Source organism: Sceloporus undulatus, chromosome 9 (assembly GCF_019175285.1).
Source record: "Sceloporus undulatus isolate JIND9_A2432 ecotype Alabama chromosome 9, SceUnd_v1.1, whole genome shotgun sequence".
NCBI lineage: Eukaryota > Metazoa > Chordata > Lepidosauria > Squamata > Phrynosomatidae > Sceloporus > Sceloporus undulatus.
In genome coordinates, this window is record NC_056530.1 from 12,066,493 (window position 1) to 12,091,987 (window position 25,495).

General features: G+C 44.2%; 1 protein-coding gene across 2 annotated transcripts; it reads left to right on the plus strand.

The window, feature by feature from the left end:
• The first annotated feature begins 562 nt into the window (after nt 1-562).
• Nucleotides 563-25,246, plus strand: CAP1 (cyclase associated actin cytoskeleton regulatory protein 1). Of its 2 annotated transcripts, none has more exons than XM_042439682.1 (13): nt 563-694; nt 13,419-13,540; nt 13,990-14,090; nt 16,801-16,878; nt 17,754-17,897; nt 18,344-18,429; nt 19,160-19,265; nt 19,372-19,561; nt 20,760-20,950; nt 21,531-21,654; nt 22,102-22,184; nt 22,677-22,820; nt 23,812-25,246. In XM_042439682.1, the coding sequence occupies exons 2-13, from the start codon at nt 13,429-13,431 to the stop codon at nt 23,893-23,895; spliced, it is 1,443 nt and encodes a 480-aa protein (XP_042295616.1). In that variant the 5' UTR covers nt 563-694; nt 13,419-13,428; the 3' UTR covers nt 23,896-25,246. The 2 variants fall into 2 exon arrangements, with proteins under 2 accessions (XP_042295616.1, XP_042295617.1); XM_042439683.1 differs by lacking the exon at nt 563-694 and adding an exon at nt 12,157-12,305.
• The last annotated feature ends 249 nt before the right edge of the window (nt 25,247-25,495 follow it).

A 25,495-nucleotide genomic window follows, 5' to 3' on the forward strand; every position in this document is an offset into this window, starting at 1 on the left:
CAGAAACCACGCCCCTCCGCTTAACCCTGGAGCCCCGCCCATTCCCTACTTGGACTCTTCCTTCGCGAGCTGAAGAGGCGTGGCTACCTCTACAATATCCGTCGCGCCACCTCTTTTAAACCCTTCACCGAGAAGCCACGCCCCCCTCCGCCTTCCTCTGAAGCCGCGCCCAATCCCTGCTTGGCTGCTTTCATCGCGAGCCGAGGAGGCGTGGCTAAGACATGACCCCGCCCCACCACTATCACTGAGAAGCCACGCCCCCTCCTCTGAAGCCGCGCCCAATCCCTACTTGGCCTTTTCATCGCGAGCAGAGGAGGCGTGGCTACATCATGATCCCCACCCTACCACCCTCACTGAGAAGCCACGCCCCTCCTTCCTCTGAAGCCGCGCCCAATCCCTACTTGGCCTTTTCCACCACGATCCGAGTAGGCGTGGCTACGGCGTGACTCCGCCCCTACACCAATCACCGAGAAACCACGCCCCTCCACCTTTCCCTGGAGTCCCGTCCAATCCCGAGCCGAGGAGGCGTGGCTACTTCGTGGCCCCGCCCCTTCTGCCACTACTACCGCAGCCACTCGCTCCTTCGAGCGTATTTCCGGTGTGAGGCCGGAAGTGGAGCTGTGAGGGTTGCTGGGCGTCTCCAGGCGGAAGTGGAGGAGCCGGGAGGCGAAGGCGAGGAGAAGCGCTGGGCGAGGTAAGGAGGCCCTGGAACCATGTTTCTTCTCGTTTCGCATACGCTTGGCATCCCTCTCGAGGGAGGAAGATTGGAGGCTGCGTCTAATTCTTTCTGCAGTGGGATTCTGGGATTTGTAGTTCTGCGAGCCTTCCCTTTACTAGAGCTCTGGTGCCACGACGGACTACAAATCCCAGGATTCCGTAGCAGTTAAAACAACCCCAAGCAGGATTGTTTCTGCAATATAATAATAATAACAATAATAATAATAAATACAGCTTCTGGCAAAGGGGAGGGTCCAAGGTACTACAAATCCCAGGATTCCATAGACATGGAGCCCTGGTAATTAAAGCAGTGTCAAACTGCACCAATTCTGCAGTGTAGATGCAGCCTCTAGGCTTCCCCCTTGAAATGACAAGGAAAGCGCTCTGTCAGGGGTGCTTTGACTGCGAGTTCCTGCATGGCAGAATGTGGTTGGGCTGGATGGCCCTTGAAGGTCTCTTCCAGCTCTATGCTTCTCTGTGGCCTGCTATCCGAGGCTGCCTCCGCACTGCAGAAATAACCCAGGTTGGTTATCGAATGGCCGTGGCTCCATCCTATGGAATCCTGGGATCGCAAAGGAAGCTGAGAGAGTGTGGCTTGTCCAGGCTCATGGCTGAGGAGAGATTGGCTCTCTGGTCTGCCAGAATCTGTGCTGGAGAAGCAGTTTGGCAACACAAACCCTATGGGTTTAACCTGCGCTCTGTGGCTCCATGCCAAAGAATCCTGGGATTTGTAGTTCCTTGGATGGACACACACACAAACCCCGTTTGCCAGAACCCGTACTGCAGAAACAATCCAGTTTGCCGTGACTCAAGGCTACAAAACTCTGGGACTTGTAGATCCTTGTGGCCTCACTGTTCCCTGGCAAAGGAGACTAAGGCCTGTTACAGACTGCCAAAATAATGCTGCTTTGGGTCTCTTTGGAGGTATGCTATTTAAATGATGCATGGGTCCTAAGAGTCTGGAGGTCGCGCCAAAGCCACACTCCATTCCTAAGCACTGGAGTGCAGCTTTGGTGCAGCTTCTGGATTCTTGGGATGCATGCATCATTTAAACAGCATACCTCCAAAGAGACCCGAAGCAGCTTTATTTGGGCAGTCTGTAACAGGCCTAAATATCTCAGCAAACTACCCACCCCAGGGTTCATCGCCTGGAGCCCTGGTAATTAAAGCAGTGTCAAACTTCATTAATTCCGCAGTGTAGATGCAGCCTCTAGTATGGGCTTGACTACAAGCAGGGAGGGATATTCAATATTTCCAGGGTGGTTTTCGGCTCCACCGTGTGTTGCCTTGCGGCCTCAGAACTGCTGTGTCAGGAGGCTTGGATGGCACAGCCAGCCTCCGAGTGCTGCAGAGGTTTTCCTTTCATTTGGAAGTATCTGGATGTCCAGAGAGCCAGTAGTGCTTTGAGTGTTGGACTGTGGCTCTGGAGACTAGGGTTTGATTCCCAGCTGGGCCATGAAACCCACTGGATGGGCAAGTCACACTCCCTCAGCCTCAGGGGAAGGCAAGGGCAAACCTCCTCTTAAGAAACCTTGCCAAGGAAGCCCCACAATACGGTTGTCTTAAGTTGGAAACCTAGCCATTGAAACCCACTTGGTGATCTTGGGCGAGTCACACTCTCTCAGCCTCAGGGGAAGGCAATACCAAACCTCCTCTTAACAAATCTTGTCGAAAAACCGCCACAATAGCTTCGCTTTAGGGTCACCCTTGAAGGCTCATAACGCACAGACGCAACTGGATGCACAGATAACCTTTCTCATGCGTTCTGCACCAGTTAGTGCTGCCTAAACACAACGATTTAAGACCAATGTACCAATGATGTGCCAAAAACATGGACAGAGTTTTCAACAACGACGAAATCTTCTGACAGTGTATGAGGCTTTCTCAAGGGTAAAAATCATCTTGTTTTAAAGGGACTGCATATATTGTCCAGTCTGTACTGTGCATCTATTAGAACATTGGTTCCCAAACTTTGGTCCTCCGAGTGTTTTGAACCTCAAATCCCAGAAGTCCCAGCCAGCTTGGCCAATAGTCAGGAATTAGCACCTTATCACAGCTAACAAATGGTTTGGCTAGAACAGAGTATTTTTCATACACTGGTTTTAGGATACCTAGGGCTGTTGGAGCCTAAAACATTAACATGGCAGCTTATGGCAGCATGGAAGGTACAACGTGACTTTCTGTAGGAGACGAAACCTATGTATTGAATGAGGAGCATCTCTAGTAAGAGACTCTTATCCTGCACTCAGTCCAGTAGATTAGGAGGACTAGCCTACATAGTAAGTGGGCTGAAGGTTTGCAAATATGTGTTGCAAAGAACCATTAAAAAGGAGATTTTGTGCCCTGGGAGAAGAAGGCCAGTCTTACAGCAGGTATTGTAATAGTAATTGTCAGCTGCTGACAAGGATAGACGTCTAAGATTCATCTTGGGATCTTGTTTCTTTGACTGTTGTGCAGTTGTCAGAGCGAATTGAAGAGGTGGTGGTGGATGGGTAGGTTAGCCTGCCGTGGAGATAGCAGCCGGGGGAGGATGTTCGGAGAAGACAGAAGCGTGTATGTCCTTTCCAAGGAAAATGTTGGTTCTTTAATTACGGGGTTAAAGCGACGTGACAGTCTGAACAGGGCCAGGGTTAGGAATAGTTTGGAAATTGGACGGGAAATAGTTCCTACTCATGGTCATAGTGGTTATATGTGGGCTGACTTTGGCTTGAAGGAATGTCTGTGCCTATAAGTGAGGTGGCTAATGATAGCCCCTTTACTACATGACATAAATCTACATGCTCCTCATGGTTTGCAGATCATAAGTCGTCCATTTCTGTGATTGAAGAGCATAACATGCATTTACTAGCATTAGCATAATACTATTGCTAATCCTCCTAATAAGAATTAGTTTTGCACTGCAGAAGGCTACCTTCACCCCTCCTGAGCTTTGGGGGTAATGTGTGTAATGTTCTGGGTGCCATGTCTGTAGTTGAGAAGAACTGTTAATTATGGTGTGGCGTGTTTGGTTAAAGGAAGGACATTCACCATAGATGTTGGCTTGAGCTCCTAGGAGGAAAGGCAAAGATGTATAGTACTGTCAATGTAAAAAATAATATGCAGTCATACTCATCTTGGTGTAGACATAAAGTATATATAGATAACACTGTTAACTACGTACCTCATAGTCAAAGGTGACAGTGGAGTGGAGGGGAGTCAGAATGCTATATACCTTCCTTTCCATGCCAGTCACAGGAAGGAAAGTCTTTTCTCAGAGAGGACAGAAATATATTGGACTATTAGAAAGGCGGACATAGATCCAAAACACACTGCAGAAATTATCCAGTTTGAGACCGCTCTATCTGCCCTGGCTCAGTGCTAGGGCATCCTGGAAATTGTAGTTTATTGTGGCACCAGAGCTCACTGACAAGATGGCTCAATGTTTCACAAAACTACATTTCCCAGAAGCCAAGTCTCAAACTGGATTATTTCTGCAGTGTGTTTTGGACCATAATGTTTTGCCACTTTACATGCTAGAGGTTGATTTTTATTACTGAGCAAAAATTTTAAAGGTTGCGAACCTTTATGGCAGTGATGGCAAACCTTTGGCACATGTGCCAGAGGTGGCACTCAGAGCCCTCTCTGTGGGCATATGTGCCATCATCCCAGCACAGAGTTTGCCAGAGTTTGTTACTAGAAAGCCAGAGGGACATGGCACTTTGCAATAAATAAGTGGGTTTTGGGTTGCACTTTGGGCACTTGGCCTCTAAAAGGTTCACCATCACTGCTTTATGGCTTTATTTATGAGAATGGTACAGCTAAGTTATGACAATCCCTTCCACCAGATTTAATGACAGGACCTAAATAACAGATCCTGGCTGATATTGGTAGCTAAGCAGGGTCATCCCTGGTTAGTACTTGGACTGAAGGCCACCAACAAATGCCAGATGGTATAGGCCCCATTTCCAAGGAAGGCATTGGCAAAAACACTTCTGAATATTCCTTGCCTAAGCAAACCCTACGAAATTCATGGGGTCGCCATAAGTTAACAGGCAACCTGAAGGTGTGCATGCGCGCGCACATAGTAATCTTCATAACTTTAGAATTTGAAGAAACAGTTATCTGGAGAATGTGGTCTGTTATCTGTGATAGCTATGTGGAACTTAGATGCCCAGAGATGGTATACATGAGGGTCAGATATTGAATACAACGCAGGAGAGGGGAAGGTTTTCAGTCATAGCCTGGTTGTGAGATGCCTGATGCCATATGTTTTGCGTCTGTTGAAACAGAATGCTGGGTTACCTGGCCCTAGGTCTGGTCCAGCAAGGCAGCTGTGTTAAATGTAATTGCTATTGCTATTGAATTCTCAGCTTTGGAGCAGGTGCTGCATCCTCACAGATGTGGCAGCCTTCTTCTGTCTGTTGCTATACAGCTTTGGTAGTCAAATGTTGTTCATCCCAGTGACTTTGGAGCTGTTGCAAGAAGACCTGTTTCTACCAAGTCATGAGTTGCGTGAGATGGATGCTTTCTACAGTTAGAAAGAAGGGGCAAAAAAGGGAAGCGGTATTTGTTTCTTTTTCTTGACTAGACGTACGTAACAGACCCGAGTGAAAGCCAGTAACTGAAATGCTTGAGAAGCAGCAACTATTCCCAAGCTGAACCTGAAGAGCTTTGCTTCCAGATGTGCTCCGTTAAACAGGAAACAGTCCCAAGCCTCTTTCTGACAACTTCCCTGATTAACGTTTGGCAGCAAGCGATAGTGCAGCTCTCTGCAAAATGTTTTCGTAATGTGTCAGAGTGGAATCTTTTCATGTGAATGTTTTTGCATTCTGTTCTCGGAAGGGATACTTGGCGGAGAACAAATTGGACTTGGACCACAGGTAATCCGGTCTCAGTGATCCACTACATCGTGAGATCGGCGGAAGACAAGCTCAGAAGAGAGTGGCCAAGGCTTGAGCCTTCTCTGTAGTGGCTCCCCACATTAGATCTCACTCCTCAGACAGGCTTGTCTGGGCAGCTCTTTCCAAAATCTCAGAGGTCTTTCAAGTGCTGGAATAGCTGAAATGTTTCATGTATAACCTACATGCAATAGGCTTTTGATATGTTTTGCTGTCTTTATGTGTTTGCAGCTTAATTTTGCATGCTCCTGCAAGACCCTTTATGGCTGAGCTTGCTTTCTGTTTGTATCCCACAAACATCAAGCTCTCAGGCTGCATCCACGCTGTAGAGATAAACGAGTTCCTCACCACTTTAAAGCTATGGGATTCTGGGAATTGCAGTTTAGTGAGACATTTGGCCTTCTCTGTCACAGAAATCTGGTGTCACAACCGACTGCAAGTCCTAGAATCCCATTGCATTGAGCCATGGCAGTTAGAGCAGTGTCAAGTGGCATTAATTCTGCAACGTGGATGCGCTCTCAGTGTGACTTACTTCACAGCGCTGTTAAAAGGAAATAAAAGGGACCCACGTGTTTTGCTACTTCTTGGGGAGAGGATGTGCAGTGAGTCTTATAAAGAAATAATAGTCCCAGCGCTATAGACTACTTTTGTCCCCTGCAAAGTAGGACAGTTTCTGCAGATTTCTGTGGAACCCATTTACTAAAGCTGTTCTGCCCATGCCTCCTTGAAATAGCTCCATTTTCTTGTGGCTTTGTGTGCCTGGAAACGTTATCCTGCAACTGCAGTCTACCCCTTTTCTCTTCACATCTACTATGAAAACATTCCTTTTCCATAAAGGATTTAAGTTCTCAGTCTCTATCCCTAGTTGAAACTAGTCCAGAGAATTTATAACTAAATCAGAGTTGCCTCTGCACTGTATTACCTTCTCCTCCTCCCTTCTTACGTATGCATCTCTCTTTCTCCCTCTCACTCCTCCTTCTCTATCCCTGACTATGTATGGATGTCTCAGGAAGCCATTGAAGTAGGGCTAGGCTCCCTCGGCAGCCGTGGGGAAGGGCTTGGGATCATGTATTTCCATTTTTGGATTGACCTTAGCTTGTTGTGTCATTCATGCTCTGTCAACCATTAACACAATGGTTAATCATAGTTAATCAGCCCCTACAGTCGGTTATGACTAGACATTTGTATCAAGGGAAAACCTTTACCTTCACCTTAATCGTAGTTACGGTTTGTTAAAATAACCAAACATCAGCTTGTGCAACTGGCTCCAGAAACCAAAATTAAGATTAACTACCCTTGAGGGTTCAAGTATAACACTAAATTGTAGGCCATGAGAATAAAGTTTCCAGAAGAAGATGGTTCTCCTGTTGGAGAAATTGTGGTTTCTGCCATGGCAAAACTTTAGATGGTAAGTTCCTTGAAACAAGGATTTCTCTTTGTTCTTTAAAATAAGGTTCCTGGGTAAAGCAACATGTATATCAAGAATAAGCAACTTCTGGCTCTGCAGTTGATGACCTGCAACTCCCATCATTCCTCATGTCTAGGGCTGATGAGGCTTCCAGTCCAGCAGCATTCAAAGGGCCACACATTGGCCACCAATGATGCTTATCCACTGTTTTAAATAAATATGACTGAATATCCCACTTCGGAGGTGCATTGCTGAGAAGTACTGTATGTTGCATGGTCACTTCAAGCAAATTGAAGTGGAGAGGCTAACTTGTTATCTGAATCTTGTCTCAAGTTGCCAGCTCCAGTATAGCATATGGCTTTGACACTGAAGTGACAAAAGGAAGGTTCAAGTAATGGCATCCTTACGCTGTTCAGATGTTCCCACCTCACCTCCCTCTGAGGTTTAGTTTCATCTCACAGTCCTCCTGTTTCTCCACCATTCCTTCTTTCTGCATCTCACATCTTTGTCAGATAAATGTGTTTTTTAGTTTCTGTTTTTAGACCAAGGTGTGTATGTGATGGTCTTTGCTTAAAGAGGATATAATTGAAGCAGAGGTAGTCTGTGGGTTTGGGCCTCCTTGGGATATTTTGTGATAGTTCACTCCTGGGAAAGGAGGAGCATGCCTGTAGCACTTGTGTTTTTGGATAAGGATGATAGTTAGAATAATAAAGCTGGAAGAGACCACAGGGACCATCCAGTCCAGCCCCATTCTCCCATGCAGGAAGACACCATCAAAGCCTTCCCAACAGATGACCATCCAGCCTATGTTTAAAAATCTCCAAAGAAGAAGACTTCACCATCCTCCGAGGCCACATCTTCCACTGTCAAACAGCTCTTGCCATCAGGAAGTTCTTCCTAATGTTTACATGGAATCTCTTTTCCTGCAGCTTAAGCACATTGCTCCATGTTGCAATCTCTGGAGCAGCAGAAAACAAGCATGCTCCTTTTTCAATACGACATCATTTCAAGTATTTAAACATGGCTATAACATCACCTCTTAAGGTCTAAAATACTCCTGACCATCTGTGTGTGCGCCACGGTTGTGTGTTTGAGAGATTTAGCAGAACAACTTGGATGATTTTAAGTGTTTCTTCTAAACGCTGCAGTGACAAAAATTGGAATCCGACTTGCTTGACCGCTCCTCGCCCTGAGGCTCTCAGATTCCTGCAGGAGACATTACTAGTCTGAGTTGTAATAGTTTTTGCAACAAAATATATAAGAACTGAAGTCCTTTAAAAAGATCTTGCTTTGCTATCTCTTGTAATAAGTACTTGAAAGACATCTAAGTGTTTTGGAACCACTTGGCAGTTAGTATAGAGACGGAAAGGGCTGATAAATATGTAACATGGAAGCATTGCTGAGAATAAAATAGGAGATCGATGCTGTATTAAACCTTTAAACAATGCTGTATTAAACCTTTTTACTTTTAACATAGTTCTTTTTTTTTTCTATGACATTTCTTAGTTATCTTTAGGGACTGGCCTCAAACTCGAATATGAAACCATTATCTTGAAGTGTTTACAAACAGTGGTTTGTATTAATCATGGCTAGATATTAACTCCACCAAAGGTAGTTCCTACAGTCCTCTACTTAGAGGTCTCACTTATGTCTTTCTGTGTTTACATGTGGGAAGCATTTAGAACAATGAAATTAAGCCAAGATTTCATTGTGCTTTTGTGATCTTAACCATATTTTTTTCTCTGGATGCTGCTTAGCACAAACCATGGTTCTACTATATTGTGTGTAGAGATGCCTCACAAATTGATTAGCCTCCTACTAGAGCTTGCATCACCAGCCATTAAGTTGAATTTGAGATTTGATATCCTTTAAACATAAGGAGGACCTTTTAGAAAGCTATTGTGATGTAGTAGTTTGGGCGATGGGCTAGCACTCTAGGAAACCAGGCTTCAAATCCCTCTTTGGCTATGGAAAATCACTGGGTAAACTTGGGGAAGTCACACTCTCTCAACCTCTGAGGAAGACAAAGTCAACCCCTGTCTGAACAAATCTTGCCAAGAAACCCCCCTGATAAGGTCACCATAAGTTGGAAATGAGTTGAAGACACACAGCAACAGCAACAAGAGCATTTGGGATCATCCATAGCTGTAGTCTAAGAGCTAGCCTCTGATTCTCTCAGTGCTCATGTATTTCAAAGTGGTTCTCTCAAACCACAAGGGATGATTAGGGAAGTCTGATGTTCTAGAGACAAGCACAGGCTTCCTGGTATTCAGGAACTATTTTCATAGCAGCCCACTTCTGAAGAAGCCCCATGTTCCCCTGCAGGCAGGCTTGCAACAGCTTGTCAGATTCCTCAGGGTTAGAAGCTGCTCTGTGCCTGAGCTTTCAAGTTGCCAGTAATCCCCATATCTCAAACACAATCAAGTCAGAGGGTAATGGGGCTCTAATCCGATCAGACCCATATGGAATGCAGCGGGGCCCAGTAGTGCAGAATGGCACCTCTGTCTGCTCCATTAACCAGAAATCACTTAGGAATTGGTTTAATGAAATGGATGAAGAAACACAGGAAAGACTGCATGCTTTTTACTGTCTTCATATTCACAAAGTTATGAGAAGTATGAAGGAGAATTGATGATCACCTTGATTCTAATGCCCTTCCATATTGCGTGTTTTTATAACATTCTTACTGTAGCCTCTACACTAGCTCCATTCCTGAAGCAAGAAAACCTCTCTGCTGCTAAAATTGACATGGTTATGGCCTTTGAAAAAAGATCTTACCAAACTGCCTGCCTACACATGGCTATTTTAGGCTCTTGTGGTATAAAGTAATAGAATTTGGAACCTTATTCTCTCACCACAGGAAATCAGGTGGGAGGCACACTTTATCCTTTCAGCACTCCCATGAGTAAGTGGATTCGGAGGGAACAATTGTCGCAGAGTCATCCATTGAGGTTTGGGCATCAACAGAAATTCAAATCAGGATTTTCTCAATGTCAGATGCGGATTTTTTACCCACAGAGTCAAGCATCCATGGCTTGAAAATATCCCCCCCAAAAGGTATAAATTCCAAATAGCAAACCTTGATTTTCCATTTTATATAAGGGACACCATTTTACTACGCCTTTGTATTTAATGGGACTTGATTTTGTCATCTACTGTGTGTGTGTGTCTTGGAACTAAACCACAGCAAATAACAAGGAACACCCCCCCCCAGTACTAATCTATGACATGCACATGATGCTTGTGCAGCTAGAGAAGAGAACACTACACCTGTCAGCCCTTTGCTGTAGCTCAGTACCATTGCGCACCAAAAGGTCAATTCACAGTATTTTCAGATTGACCTGAGCAAGGTTGGTTGAAACCCTGGGAGATCCAATGCCATACATCATGAAGCAGGAGTGGGCATTTGCGAGGGCTTAGGACCCTGCAAGGGGTGGGTGCTCCAAACAAAGGCAATAGACAGAAGGGTCACAAATCACCATCACCACCATCTCCATTTATATCCTACCTTTTCCCCAGTCAAGGCAGTTTACAAAAATTCAAACAAGTATAGCAACAGCAGCTTGCTTATCATTGAGCCTGAGTCCATTGAGCAAAAGGATAACTGGGTTGGGACGCTATTGCAGGTTTCTAAACAGCAACTTGCCAGGCTGACTTCAGTGTGCAGGACTCAGCAGCACATGAACAGGCAGAAATAAACTATGGTTATGCGGTTCCTTCTGCTTTGTGAGGGACAAATGAGAGATTCCTTTGCTTCTGAAAGTGTACTGGTTTCTGAGCGAATGTGGAAGACTACGTATTCACCTTACTTTCACAAAAGATTCCTCTCTTTAAAAGCAGTGATTGTGGAATTTGTTGAAAATCATTGAGCTCTTTCCACATTTTGTTCATGTACTCAGGCAACTCTAAGAGGTTTTCCTCTTCTCTGTGAAAAAGTCAGGATTGCATGGAAGCTAAAGCAAGATGGAGCCACCTTTCTGAGTGAGCTTTTTCATTCAGTAATGGCTGCGTACCTTTCTGTAAAGGGGAAGTTAAAGAATTGTTGTGCTTGTTCCAGGAAGGAAGTTGTTCTCTTCCTCTTCTTTGAGGTCTGGGGATGTAGTAAGTGGAAGCAGCACATTGCATCAGTTTCTGGTTGTCTCCTTACTGGGTCTTCTTAAAAGTGGCAGAATGGGGTGGACGCTTGTTGATCTTTCAATAGTATGTCAAACAGAAATCCTTGTTACAAAGTGCTTAACTTGCCAGGCTTTCTAATCTCCATTGACCTCTTGATCTCATGCTTTGCTTCATTGGCCTTAAACATGTGGCATCTCCACACAACACATTCTCATAGGAGGCATGGGCTGGCATCCCAGTGCATTGCTGCTCCACTAACATTGCAGGTCAGTGTGGATCAGCTCAAACTTCCAAACCATCCGTGTTATTGAGCCAATGGCTGCTGCACTATTTGCTTGAATGTCTAACCAGAGACAGCATGTTGTAATGGTTCAAGTGTTGGACTAGAATACCCGGAGGCCAGGGTTCAACTCTCTGCTCAGCCATGGAAACCCACTGTATGATCCTGGGCATATCATACTCTCTCAGCTTAAAAGGAAGGCAGTGGCAAACGTCTGAATAAATTTTACCAAGACAACCTGATGATGGGATCACTGTAAGTCAGAGTCAACTTGAAGGCATCCAATAAGTAGCGACAAATGTACTGGGGTTGCACAACCCACATTGAGACTGTGCCTTCAGTTTTGCTGTGCAGGTAGTTTGATCTTTTTGCAATTTAAGGTGAGGGAGGGAGAGAGCCAGATGCATTACTCCGTATTTTTAGGCCCCAAGTTACATCCAGTTATGTTTCCTGGTTTCGCTTTGGAGTTCTAAGGCAATATAAGGAAGTTTTGCTCAGCCTAGGGCTGTGATTCATGCTCCAAATGATGGCGGTGATTCATTGTGCAAATGACTTAGCTGATTAGAAAGTCGCTGGTCAGTGGCTCCCAGTGTTGTCATAGCATTAGTTTGAAGGGCAGTGAGAGGGTGGGTGAATTGTATATGGGCTCAGTTTTAGTAGGCTATGGCCTGGCTCTGTGCTCCTCTGAAGGAGGCAGCTAACAAAACATGTGTGTTGAAATCTTGTCTTTGGCATTCCTTGGAAAATGAAGTCTTGTTCAAAAGCATAAACAGGGGTGGCATTGTTCGTCATCTTGGGCAGCTGCTTGGCTTGGCATGTGTGCCATAGGACTGGCATGCTAATTTGGCCTCTGCTGGCACAGGATGGCGTTGTCTAGCTGGTGTTGCTTTTGAAGAATTTGGTTCAGGTAAGCTCGGTGGCTGTCTCAGGCTGTTCCTGGAGGAAACCTTTACGGCAGGGCTGCAGAAGGGATGGCTATCCAGATGCTGTGGAACTACAACTCCCATCAGCCCCTGGCCAGCATTGAGAGTGGGGTGGGTTAGTGGGCGCTAATTCAACATTGTTTGGAGGACTGCATGTTTCCCAACCCTGTTTTATGATTAGATTTTAATATTAAGCTTATCTGTGAAAGTGCTGCTCAAAGTGGTGGTCTGTGGGCTGGTACCCATCTTTAAGCCACTTGATGCCAATCCCTGGCACTTTATGGTACCTCGCTTCAGGTCACTTGAGATGCCTTGCTCTTGGGCCTTTTATCTTCTCCCTTGAAATAAGATCATCTTTGTGGGTTACTTACCTGTTGTGTACCCATCACAGTCTCTTCTAACTCTTCATTCTTCAACTGAGAGAAGAGGGCATTTTGCTAGTAGCTTTCAGGGCAGAACACCAGCCACAGATGGAAGCAGGATGCTGGGCTAGAAAAATCAGGGGTTAGCTCCCTCAAGTAGAGCATAGGATTCATTGTGACTTTGTCTCTACCCCTTTGTCTATAATTGTGAGTATTGGCTTATGCCTCTTTTGTTGATGATACTTTATAGATCTCAGTATGAGTTTCTCCAATGAGCAAAGTCATTACTAAAGCAGCTAAAACTGAAACTGGTTTATTTGTCCAGATATGCATGAGAGCTTTCCAGTCATCACCATGCACAATAGGATCCTTGTAGAATGGAAACTATTGTGATGTTGGGATCAGGGCCTTTGGAGCCTGGATACTCATTTGGCGGCAGTAGTTCCCATGTGGCACTCCAAGCAAAATAATGAGATCAGGTAAACAAATAGAGTGGTTATATTGAATAAGCCAAATATAACCACTCTGTTTTGTTTACCTGGTGTCAGTATTTTGCTCAAGTAATAAATACTGTTATTGAGCAGTACACACTGGCTTTTTGGCTGTTCATTGCAGGAACCTCTCTCCAAAAAGACAGCCAAGAATCCTGCTTTGCTGTCAGGTTGTCTGTAGATCATATCTGTTGGAGTATTGACTGCATTGGCTTTCTTCCTAATGTGTGATCACACTTTGCAGGTGCTGAGAAATGACAGAGCTGCAGAACCTAGTTGAACGGTTGGAAAGAGCAGTGGGGCGCTTGGAGATGATGTCTCATGGTCCCAGCGTTCACGGTGGCTGTGGGGATAGCCCTCAGAAAGGTAAGATGTCTGGACTGAGCACCCTCTGTCCTGTTACTCCCGAATAACAAACTGGGTGGCCAGCATATGCAGCTAACTTTGTGTAAACTAGGTTGGATATAGGAATAAAGGGACGGGAATTGCCCTCCTCACTAGCCCATGGCATGAATAGCCTAACTGTACTATCAGCTGTGATTGTAGCCCCTGTTGCCCCCTTTGTAGTCCAGCTGCTTACCACTAAAAGTATTCATTTCATTAGAGCCAAGACTCAGGTGCTGATGGGTATCATTGTAATAAATCCAGAATACCCTGTAGAAGTTCATGGACATGTGTATTTTTGTGTGCATGATGGGGAGTGAAGGAGGAGGTGGGAAAGATGCTTACCACAAGTATGATTTGCAAATTTTTCAGTCCAAATGTGTCTGCTGTCTCTGGAGTCTCATCATCTGCTTTCTGTCTTCCCCCTGCAGGAGTAGCTGAGTATGTACAAGCCTTTGACGCTCTTTTGGCAGGTCCAGTAGCTGAATATGTGAAAATAAGCAGAGAGATTGGCGGCGATGTCCAAAAACACGTAAGGCTTGGGCTTCCTTCCTGTTTCCTATTTTGGCAAAACATGCAGTTCTGGCACTAAAACTCTAGAGTTTGGAGAATTGCCATCTGAGGCTATGGGCATTTTTCCCCTAAAGAGTTGAAACAAACACAACAGAGATGTTACAATGAAGAATGGATTACGTGCCCATTTCCTCTCCAAAAAGTCTCAATTCATGCATTTTGCAAGATTGTCTTTGTTTGGTTGGCATTTTTTGGCAGTGCCTCAAAGGTCTTGTAAAACTTGTTTGGCCAGAGACTATAGCAGAAGAGAGGAAACATGAACTCGCCACATGCACAATGGCTTGGATGTACCACTCACAGCTCTCTGGAGGGAAAAAAGAGGACATTTCCAAGCGGAGAAGTATGCTTGCTTGAAACTAATGACTCCACAGACCAAGCTGCAGCACCTAAAGCTTGAAGGGTTTTAGATTTGGTGTTGAACTTGCTACAGTCCACTCTCAGACTGTAAGCTGAACTGACTGGGTGCCTGTCAATTTTTAGATGCCTTCAATGGCTGCCAAATCAATAGCATTGATGTTTAGCTTCTATATAGCAAGTTCCAGAGCACTCCAGGTATATTACCCCCATAATTATAATGGTGTCCATGTCAAATAGGGCTAAGAAAAGATGAAGACCACCTGAATTGGTCAAGGAAGCCACAGCTGTGAATTTACAAAATCTGACTTGTTGATCAAGCATTTGATGGTATCCCATTCATAGGACCAATATAAGTCAAAGCTGACTTGACAGCAAATAGTAACAACAGAGGTAGGATTTGTATCATAGACAGTGAGAGGCTGTGAAAATACTGCCTTTCTTACCCCATTTCAACCTCACACTCACTCCTGAGCTGATACTTGAAAAAGCGGCTTGCACCCCACACCCAACTGTTACAGTACATCAGCAATGGCTTATCCTTATGCCTGAAAGTGTGTTTTTAGACTTAATGTATGGAGAATTACAGAAGACACAAACCTATAGCAGTGTTTCTATCCTATGATCATGACATCCTCACCACTTTCTCCATTTGTTTTCCAAGAGCTTTGTGGTAGGCCCTTGCTCCTTCCTTCACCTCCACACCAAGGTTCCTGACCTTTGCACTTTTCTTTTCAGACACACACACCAGTCTTTGTCACTTTGATCCCATTCATTGTCCCTCCTTATTTAGACCTACCTGTTATCTGACTGATAACATAAACTGACAGTTGAGTACCAGGAGATAATACTTAGCTATTTATGTAGCATTTGAGATTGTTCAAAGGGCTTCACAATCTGAGTAAACCTTAAAAAGAACTCTGCAGGTTAGGCCAGTGTTACTGCCAATGTTACCATATTAAGCATAGTGCAGTTGAGTATGGTCGCTTTCCTAAAGCCAGCTAGTGAAATCATGGCTGAAGTTGGTTGAATGCAGCAGTCTGTATTATCTTCTGTATATGTTCATGTCATGGGAGGCTTCAACTCATGTTTGTTCTTTGAATGGCTCCAGAGCCACTGGATTGGTTATAGTTGTTGTTGTGCCATCAAGTTATTTCTGACTTATGATACCATAATGCAATCCTGTCATGGGGTTTTCCTGGCAGAATTTATTCAGAGGGGTTTTGCCTTTGCCTTCCTCTGTGGCTGAGAGTGTGTGACTTGCCCAAGGTTACTCATTGGGTTTCCATAGCTGGGGACTGGAACTCTGGATTTGCAGTGTTTTAGTACAACCACTGCATCACATTGGTTCTCTCTATCCCTTTTAGAGCTACCCAAACTATCTATTCTTTGACTTCAATCCCTCACCATCCCTTAGGCTCAGAATGCCTTGTCATGGTTTCTTCCCAATGGTAGCATTTCTTTTTCCAGATTGCTCACAATCAGCTGCTAAACTGTTGGGGGAATATTTATTTGCATTCGTATCCTGCCTTTCCTTGATGGAGCTCATATTTTTCCTCTTTGCTGCCCCATTTTATTCTCACAATAATCATGTGGGGTATGTTAGGCCTGGTGTATGTACCTAGCTGGGGACTGCCTTGGTGAGTTCTGTGACTAAGTGAGAATCCATAAATCTCCCCTCTCCCAAATTCAACACCAATTTCCACACGCATTTGATAAGATGTCAAATTGTTAGCCCATGTTTTTAAAATCAAGACTACTACTCTTGTCCAAACAGCCAGGTCAATCCCCACTCAGCCATGCAAACCTGTTGGGGTACCTTGGGCAAGTCATAGCTGTTAACCTTAGAGGTGATGAATGACAAGTATCCTTGGAATAGCTCTTGCCAAGAAAGCCCTATGTTTGTGTAGCTGTAAGTTAGAGTTGATTTGAAGGTGCATAACAGCAATAAAGGGCACACTGCCTAACTGAACTAGGACTGGTTAGTTTGACCTGGGGGAAACCAGTTCTGGAGGTTTTTACAGTAATGTGAGGGAACTGTAGAAAACACATAAATCCCTACTGCAGGCCTCAGATTCATATGGAAGTCCTGCTTATCAAATCACTAACTTACAGTTTTAAGAGTTCAGTGTTTTTTGTTTGTTTGTTTGTTTGTTTGTTTAGAGCTGTGATAAACTGTAGCAACAAGTAGGAGAAAGCAGGCCTATATCATGTGTGTCAGTGTTCCTTTTGCCAGCTGAATGCCATCCCATGTGAACAAATCATTCATATACTCTTTGCATTTCTGTTGTTTTCCATCTCGCCCAACGTTCAAGGCTGACATGGTCCATGCAGGGTTGATGACAGAAAGAGCTCTTCTGGTGACAGCATCTCAGTGCCAGCAACCCACAGCGGTAAGTGTGGAAAACGCTTTAGTATTTCAGAAGTGGCGCTCAAGGGCTAGCTGTAAAAAAGGAAGTTGGTAAGGAGCCAGATTCTTTTTTCCAAAAGATACCTCCCATATAGGAATGGTTTCTGCACAAGTTGCTGGCTGCCCTGAGTAGAGGGGAACTATGATTCATACAGAATTGTGATGGATAGTGTTCTGCGGGCTTCATTTCTGGAGTGTGTTGAAGTCCCTGCCAACACACTCATGATGCAAAGAGAAAGGGGGGATATGGGGGAAAGAACTGTGCACGCCAGGGGTGGGCAACGTGCGGCCAGTGGGCTGTTTCTGTGATCCCTAGATCTCATAAAATATTTTTGGCCCAAAATACCCTCTTGGGGGATTTTCACCACATTGGGAGGGGGGGCTGGGCTGGGCTTTTGTATGTCCAAAGAAGATGTTTGAAAAAGAAACACAGAATTAAACCAAAAGTGACTTTCAGTCACTTCTTGATTTTAAAAAGGACCTCTCCTCTCTTGAGTGGGCTAAAAATACGTTGAAAAATCGTCCACGCCACCTGGGGAGCATTTGGGAGAAAAAAGAATTTAGTTTTGGGGAGCAATGGGGGGTGTCAGTCCAAGCTCTCCTGAGGGTCTAATTCATCCCCTAGCCCCCTAGATTTGCCCAGCTCATGTATACACCATCCTGAGCTCCCTGGATGAAGAAAATGTAATGAATTTGGCTGTTATCCATTTTCAGTTTTTATACATGAACACTGTGCTGGGCAAATGACTAAGTGAGGTAGACAATTTAATGATAAAACAAGGACGGAGGCAAGAGGTACTCAATGCGCATAAAGTCACTCTGACATAGTTCAACTTAGTCTCAAAATTTTTCTTTCAGAACAACTTTTCATCCCTACTGAAGCCAATATCTGATCAGATCCAAGTGGTCCAGAATTTCCGGGAGAAGAACCGTGGCAGCAAACTCTTCAACCATCTTTCAGCAGTTGGCGAGAGCATCCCTGCACTAGGTTGGGTTGCCATGGTAAGGATTTCTAAGAGCTTCTCTGTCCAGGTTGGCACTTCTCCACCCAAGGTAATATTGAACCTCTACATTTTTGCAAAGTGTGAGAGGACTGCCTTAAAGATGCTCATTAAGATGTGCTGGTAGGATCAGCTGCACTTTCTCATCAGTTAAATCTAGATACTCCCTGAAGGAACATAGGGGTTGTAATTTTGTATAAAGGACAGGAAATTCACTTTAGCTTCCAGTGATGAGGAATGATGGGTTGCACATCAGCAACACCTGAAAAAAAGACACACACTGATTTAAAGTTTGGAAGTTGCTAAAGTGGTTTGGAGCCCTCTTCAGCGTTGACTTTTACCTTCTGTATACTGATCCTAAACCTAAATTCAGGCGATTGCTTCCAAATGTGGGATTTTGATGACAAGCAGAGAGCTTGTGAACTAATGTGCATTCTCTTCTTGTAGGCTCCCAAACCAGGCCCTTACGTGAAGGAAATGACAGACGCAGCCACGTTTTATACCAACCGGGTCCTCAAGGAATATAAAGATGTGTAAGTTATGCTTGGCTCTAAAAATCCATGGGAGACTACAGACAGCTAGGATAGCTGGGTGGTCGCTTTGGGTTGCCCTGAAATTTAGTCAGGCACTGATGAACATCTCCCAAATTCTCTGTGGCCTTAGTTTAACTTTGCTGTTTGAGGGTATAGGAACAGGATAACAGAAATTCAGGAGGAAGTATAGTTCACGCCTCAAATATGCCTAAAGTAACATGGTTTGTGTACCAACAACACAGAAACAGAAGGAGGGCATAAAAATAGATCCAGAATCATATTGCCAGATAATACTGCTGTATGCACTGTGGAGTTGCCATGCCCTTCAGTGGGATTTGGCCACCTTGGGTGGGTTTAATAATCCAGGGCTAATTAAATTTGCCAGTGATATTATGTTTCACTGTTAAAAGATGATTGCCGGGGGGGGGGGGGGGGAGGAAGGAGAAAGGTTCAAGGAAAGTGGTATTGCAAAGATGGGAACACTGCTAACTGAACCATAGATGGGTGAGAGCAGCATGGGAAGTGTACTGTACTGGAAAAGGGCAAAGTAGAATAAAGCCGGGGGTGGGAATTGCTGGATTTCCTTGCCAGAAAGTTTGAAGAGTTAGTTTGTGAAAAAAGCTCCAGCTGCGTACTAGGGGGCAGGTCATCTAAAGCTCCTGTTGCAGCAAGCGTTTCAAATATCTCTCTTACCTCAACCACATAGTTTCCCATCTCCTCTTTCTCCTAGCAATAAGAAGCATGTGGACTGGGTGAAAGCCTATCTGAGCATCTGGACAGAGCTGCAGGCGTACATTAAGGAGTATCACACCACTGGCTTGACCTGGAGCAAAACGGTGAGTACAGGCTGTGGGTTAATCCTCAAGCTATCAGGAGACACTCTTGACTCTTACCATTAGTTCTTAAAATTTATTCTGGATGTTTTTTTCCCTTTCCCCTCAGGGACCAATCCCCACTGACAATGAAAACGGGTCTCAGACTCCTTCTCCTCCTCCTCATGGCAGCCCTCCACCACCACCGCCTGGCCCTCCACCCCCTCCCGCTCCTGCCCCTGTCTGTTCAGGCTCAGATGACTCTGCGTCCCGTTCGGCTCTTTTTGCTCAGATCAACCAGGGAGAAGCCATTACTTCTGGTAAGTGAACTCAACAACAAGGGGCCCAATGGCTGTGGCCTAGGCACAACCACTTGAAACATGAATTTCAGCCTTTTAAATTAGAAATAGAGGCATTGATGGTCTGGGGTCATTTCTTTGACTTGTTCATTTAGTGTGTACATGTATAGGGGTGTTTGGGATGGACAGAATCCATCTTCCCAGCCTCACTGGTGCAGTCAAGCACATGGTTTGAGCACTCTGTAGTGAAGAATTTATTTACCTTTTATTTACATAGCTGTACATAAAGGGCCTTTGTTAGGCCTTTACATGCTACAGTATTCCTATGGTCAGCTTGTACTCTTTTTCCATGATACACTTAACTCTTCCAGGGTATATTAATGTGGTCAGCCCTGGTTATTACTTTTATGGAAAACTGCCAATGAATACCAGCTGCTGTACACTAAATTTCAGAGGTAGGAACTGGCAAAACCACCTCTTGAGTATCCTTTGCCTAAGAAACCCCTAAATGTCTCACAAAACTACAGTTCCCAGAATTCCCTAACATTAATAATTAATAATAATAATTGTTTTATTTATATACCGCTATTCCAAAGATCATAGCGGTGAACAGCAAGTAAGCTAATTAGCAAGTAAGCCAAGGCGTTTAAAGTAGTCTCTAACTGGATTGTTTCTGCAATATATTTTGGACCATAGTGGATGTTCTGGAATACTTCAAATTGTGTAGGGCAGTTCCTTTTGTTCTCCAGTATTAATTACTGCTACAAGCATACTATTGACTTTCTTTTAAAGTGATGCTTTTAAGCCTTGTTTATTGACCCTGTCGAGTAAAATCAAACTAAGTGGTACCAGGCTGGAGAAGGGTACAAACATATCAAGAGCCAGCAAGGGTGTTATAGCCTGACCAGGAGATGGATTAGTTCAGGGCAAGTTGTTGAAGAGAGAGCTTGCAACAATGAGCTCTTGTAGTCTGATTCTGATGTTGCTTTTGTGGTCAGGGAAGACTCGCAGGTCTGCTCTGGCATGGAAAGAGGCAACATTTAAGGCTTTTCATGCTACCTCAGTGGTATAAGAAGGAGCTCCATTGCAGAGTCCTCTTGCTGCAAAGATAACTTGAGAACAAGACCTTGTTTTTATGGCACTGGGTTTGAAGCAGTCACTGGTCTCTACAGCTGGTTGCATCTTGAAGAGTGATGTTAATGACCTGTTTCCCTCCTAGGCCTAAAGCACGTATCTGATGACATGAAAACCCACAAGAACCCGACGCTGAAGAGCCAAGGGGGCCCAGTGCGAACAGGACCAAAGCCCTTCACAGCTCCAAAACCGACAGGTGCTCTGAACACCTCTCAGAAACCACCTGCGAAGAAGGAACCACCCATGCTGGAGCTGGAAGGCAAGAAATGGAGAGTGGTGAGTGTTGGGAGGCTAGAACACCACCCCAGATATTACCTGTTCAGACTGGCCATGCTAGCTGGTAAATTCTGAGAGTTGTAGTTGAAACAGAAATAATATCTGTTGTTCTTTGGCCACACCTGACCAAAGATTGCCTTAATCCCATTTCCTAAAAAAGGGCAGGTTATAAATAAAGTGTCTAATGAAATAGTTGCCTTGTCATAAATAAATCTTATGTCTGTTATTCATGAATTGGTCTAGTAACGGATGGTATTTCAAAATGCCTTTGAAGCAAATGGCACATTTAGTTGGTTGTTAAAGGGTTTTTTGGTGATCTTTACATTGTTATAATAGACACCATTGCTAAAGAAGATTTGGCATCTGCAATTTTTAGAAGTATTTATCTTTTAAGGCCTGCTTCCCAGTTAATTGCAGTTGGTCTAAAGTTTTAAGAAATAGATGAACCATTGCAGTCCCAATGGGAGAGGAGAGATGTTGGATGGACACTGTTAAGTTCAATGTAGCCCTAGATCTTCATCTGCACCTTCTGATCATCTTTGCAGAGAGGGAGAATGATCAGCCCTTTCTTTCCCTTTAGGAGAACCAAGAGAATGCCTCCAACTTGGTGATCAGTGACACAGAGCTGAAGCAAGTGGCTTACGTCTATAAGTGTGTGAACAGTACACTTCATATCAAAGGCAAGATCAACTCCATTACACTGGGTAGGTTTGCCTTTGTTTCTAGTGAATGTTCCCCCTCCCCTTAGCAATGACAGGAGGTATGGTTTAGCTGCTGCTACTGCTGCATTTCCATAAAGGAGATAATTACTAACCCTATTTTGTACACTGTTGACAGTGCAAAAATAATACACACACACACACACACACACACACAAATGCATTCACAAAAATATAAGGTTTTTTTTATCTTTAGACTGCTGATATTAGTGATCTTATGTGCCGGATTCTTTGTTTAGGTCCTTAAATCTTCTTTTTTCCAATTATAATCCCCACAATTCAGGGGGATGCCACTGTAGTGATTTGCTTAAGTCCAGTGAGCAAATTAATGGCTGAAGTAAGAGGTGCATAAGTTTACCTTCTGAATGGCCATGTTACAGACACAAAGTAAAAATGCCTTCAGTAGTTCTTTTTGTGCCCCTTTTATTTTAGATAATTGCAAGAAGCTGGGTCTGGTGTTTGATGATGTGGTGGGAATCGTAGAGATTATAAACAGCCGGGATGTTCAAGTTCAGGTAACGTGGCCTTGGTTCCCCACAGCGTTATAACATCCATCACCCTGCCTTTTTGAAGAGTAGAAATTCTTCAGTGTGAGAGCAGGGAGGGAGAAGGGCTCCCTCAAATATGGAAGATGGCAGTTGTTGCCATGGAGGGAGGACTCTGTAATCCCTTCATTACAGTGACAGGGAAAATATGGCCATACATAGGGTGCTGGGCTACAGTTCACATCGTCATTGCAGTGCCATAATATCTATAGAGTTTCATATTCACCAGCTGTCCTGCAACAGAAGTTCTTGGTGATGTAGGCTTATGGTTGGCAAAGTAGCTGTAGTTTTCTGTAGTAGTTGGTAGTTCCTGACACACTTCCAAGGTAGTCCCATATTCAATACATTTGATGTCATCCAACTGGGATTTTAATCAAGGCATGGAGAACCAATTTTCCTGTTTCCTTTCTTGCGGGTGTGGTAGTGTCTGTCACAATTTGACATCTTTGCCTTTCTTCCTAGGTAATGGGTAAAGTGCCAACCATTTCTATCAACAAGACAGACGGTTGTCATGTCTACCTGAGTAAGGAATCCTTAGACTGCGAGATTGTCAGTGCCAAGTCTTCAGAGATGAACGTTCTCGTTCCCACGGACAGCGGTGACTTTGTAAGTCTTTCTGGTCACTTGGAGATTCAGTATTGGGAGACGATGGCTTTTAGAAGTGGGTGGTGGCTATTAGACTAACACCTAGAAGGGAATTTTTGGGGATAGTTTGTTGTCAAAGTCACCAGTCTCTTGCTGAAACAGAAACTGGCTGGAGATCTGTGTTGTAAAAGGGACCTGAACTGGTTAAGTCCAGGTATAATAGGGGAAGCAGTTTTTCTGTAGTATGGAGCAACATCCACCTGCCCCATGTCAAGGATGAGGGATTGGGAATCAAGAGGTCAAACTCAGTGAATAGGTACTGGATCCCAATGTCTTTTTCAGACCAATACTTTTCATGATTTCTCTACTGAATACATCTCTTCACAACTTTGTCCCTTGGCCTGGAGTTTATCTAGCCATGGTATCTTAGTGACAGATGGAGATCTTTTGGCCCACTGGACTTCTAATGCACATCAGTCCTACTTAGCTTGATAAGGAATTATGGGAATCCAATCTGAGGCCCCTTTACATTGGACAATTACAGCACTGTGGTTCAGTGTTAATTGCCATGACTGTATTTTATATGAAATCTGGGTTTGTAGTCAGACACCAGAATTCTCCAACTGACAATTCTAAAATACCCCAAAACAGTAAATCCCAGGATTTCATGGGATAGAATGACAGTTGAAGGGGAATTGCAGTGCTATAATTGTGTGGTATGGAAGAAGCCCTAGAGAGTTCAAGGTTTCTCACCCATCAGTGGAACCTTAACTTCCTGAAGCACTTCACTGGAAGTTTCATGCCATTCATCTGAACAATTTGTGTCTCTGTTGTGAGAGGAAAGTTGCTGAGTTCTTAGTCTGGTCCACCACAGCCTGTGACAGTAGAAGACATGTTAAAATATGACTCCTTAGTTAACATACATAGGGCCAGAGTGACTTTGAAGGCTGTATAGCTGTCTCCAGGTGCCTCTCTTCAGAAGTGCACTGACTCTGCTGTTTTATTTCCCCAGAACGAGTTTCCCATCCCTGAACAGTTCAAAACGCTGTGGAACGGGAAGAAGTTAGTCACCACTGTGACAGAAATTGCCGGATAAACTGAACTGGCAACTCAATCACCCTCTCCTCGCCCCACCATTACTGTGGGACAAAATCAGCTTTCTTGGGGATGATTTTTAGATTTCCTGTACCTTTTCCGCTCTCAGTCTGCTTCTGTCTTCTTGAGAGACTCGCCTACCTTCCTTCACTGAAAATACCTCAGGCTGGGATTTGGGGTAGGGTGGCAGGATCATTTTTGTCAATCTATGGAACTACAGGAAGGTGGGATGTTTTCCTCGTGGTTGGACAAAACCACATCACCAATCAGGTTTTGTCTTGCCCATTTTTGCTGATTATCAGCAAAGCCATTATCAGTGGCTGGCTTCTAAGTGTTTTGTTCCCCCACTACTTTCATTTAAGCAAGAAACGCTCTCCCTCTTGGAACGAGTATCAGGGTATGGAGTCCCCAGTAATGTGTATGTGAAAGTGTCTATGGCAAGTGTGGTTTAGGGAAGTACAAGGGAATTGACTAAATTAACCAGGGGTGTTTTTTAAACAAAAGTTTCAAGGAATGGCTTTGCTGGACCAAAGGCTGAGAGGACTGGGGTGTGTCACATTCCTCCTTCCCTCTGATTATTTTTTCTCCTTCCTGTGTGCTCAGTGTAAAATTCTGTGTTGTGCCATGATGTTGGGGGAGACATCTCAGTTACAGGTGCCACAAGACAACCATAGAACAGACCTCCCCCAACCTTTTAGGGAGTCTGTCCAGCAGCTTAGGAAGCTGCCACTCACCCACTTCCATTTAAGGCCTCCTTTAAAGGGAAAGTTGTGCCCAAAGGGTCCCTCTTCTGAGCAACTCAACATTGTTCGGTCTTCCAGGACAGTTTATTTTCCCTTTGGAACCCATCTCTTTTTCTAAGGAGGGATAAGTTCTCCATTCCGGGTCAAGTATTTATTCTTTCTAAGCACAAGTTCAGTCATTTCATCAGCTTATTGACATTGTATAATAGAGTCTGGGAAGCTTTCCTTCTCTAGCTGTCCCTTTTCCTTGTTGCTTGGCTTCTTCCTCTCTGCAGAAAGTCTGGTGTGTGTTAGCAAGCATGGCGCTGCAGTGGTTGCGCCAAAGCCAAAAGGCATGGTACTGTACTGACCCACCAAAGGGAGCTACCTGTGCACCTGAATCGTAGTGTCTTGGATAGCATAAGCATATCTTATTTCCTTCTTTGCCAGTTAATGAGGTTTATTTTCCACTAAAAAGAAACTTAACAGAAGATATGCAATTCCTCTTTTTATTTTGAAACTGTCCTGTGACTTGTACTTCTCTCCTGAGGCTTGTGGAAATAAAACCTTTCTTATGTACTTAAAATTATACTGAAGATAGAATAAAGTTAATGCCAAGTTGCTCATTAAGGTGGTGGTCTTTTATTAAACTCACCCGCAATCCCATATTCCTAAACACAGTCCAAACCCATCCTTTGTTCCAGCCAAGGAAGAATCTTCATAGTAAGTACCAATCCTCTGATTTCAGTCTACAGTCTAATGATCACATCACTTGTCATCTTCAGGATATTCTTCTACCTTTATGTTGTCTCAATCCATGCATATATACACACCCCTTGTACATGTTAATGTACAAGGAATGTTACAGCTATCATCCCA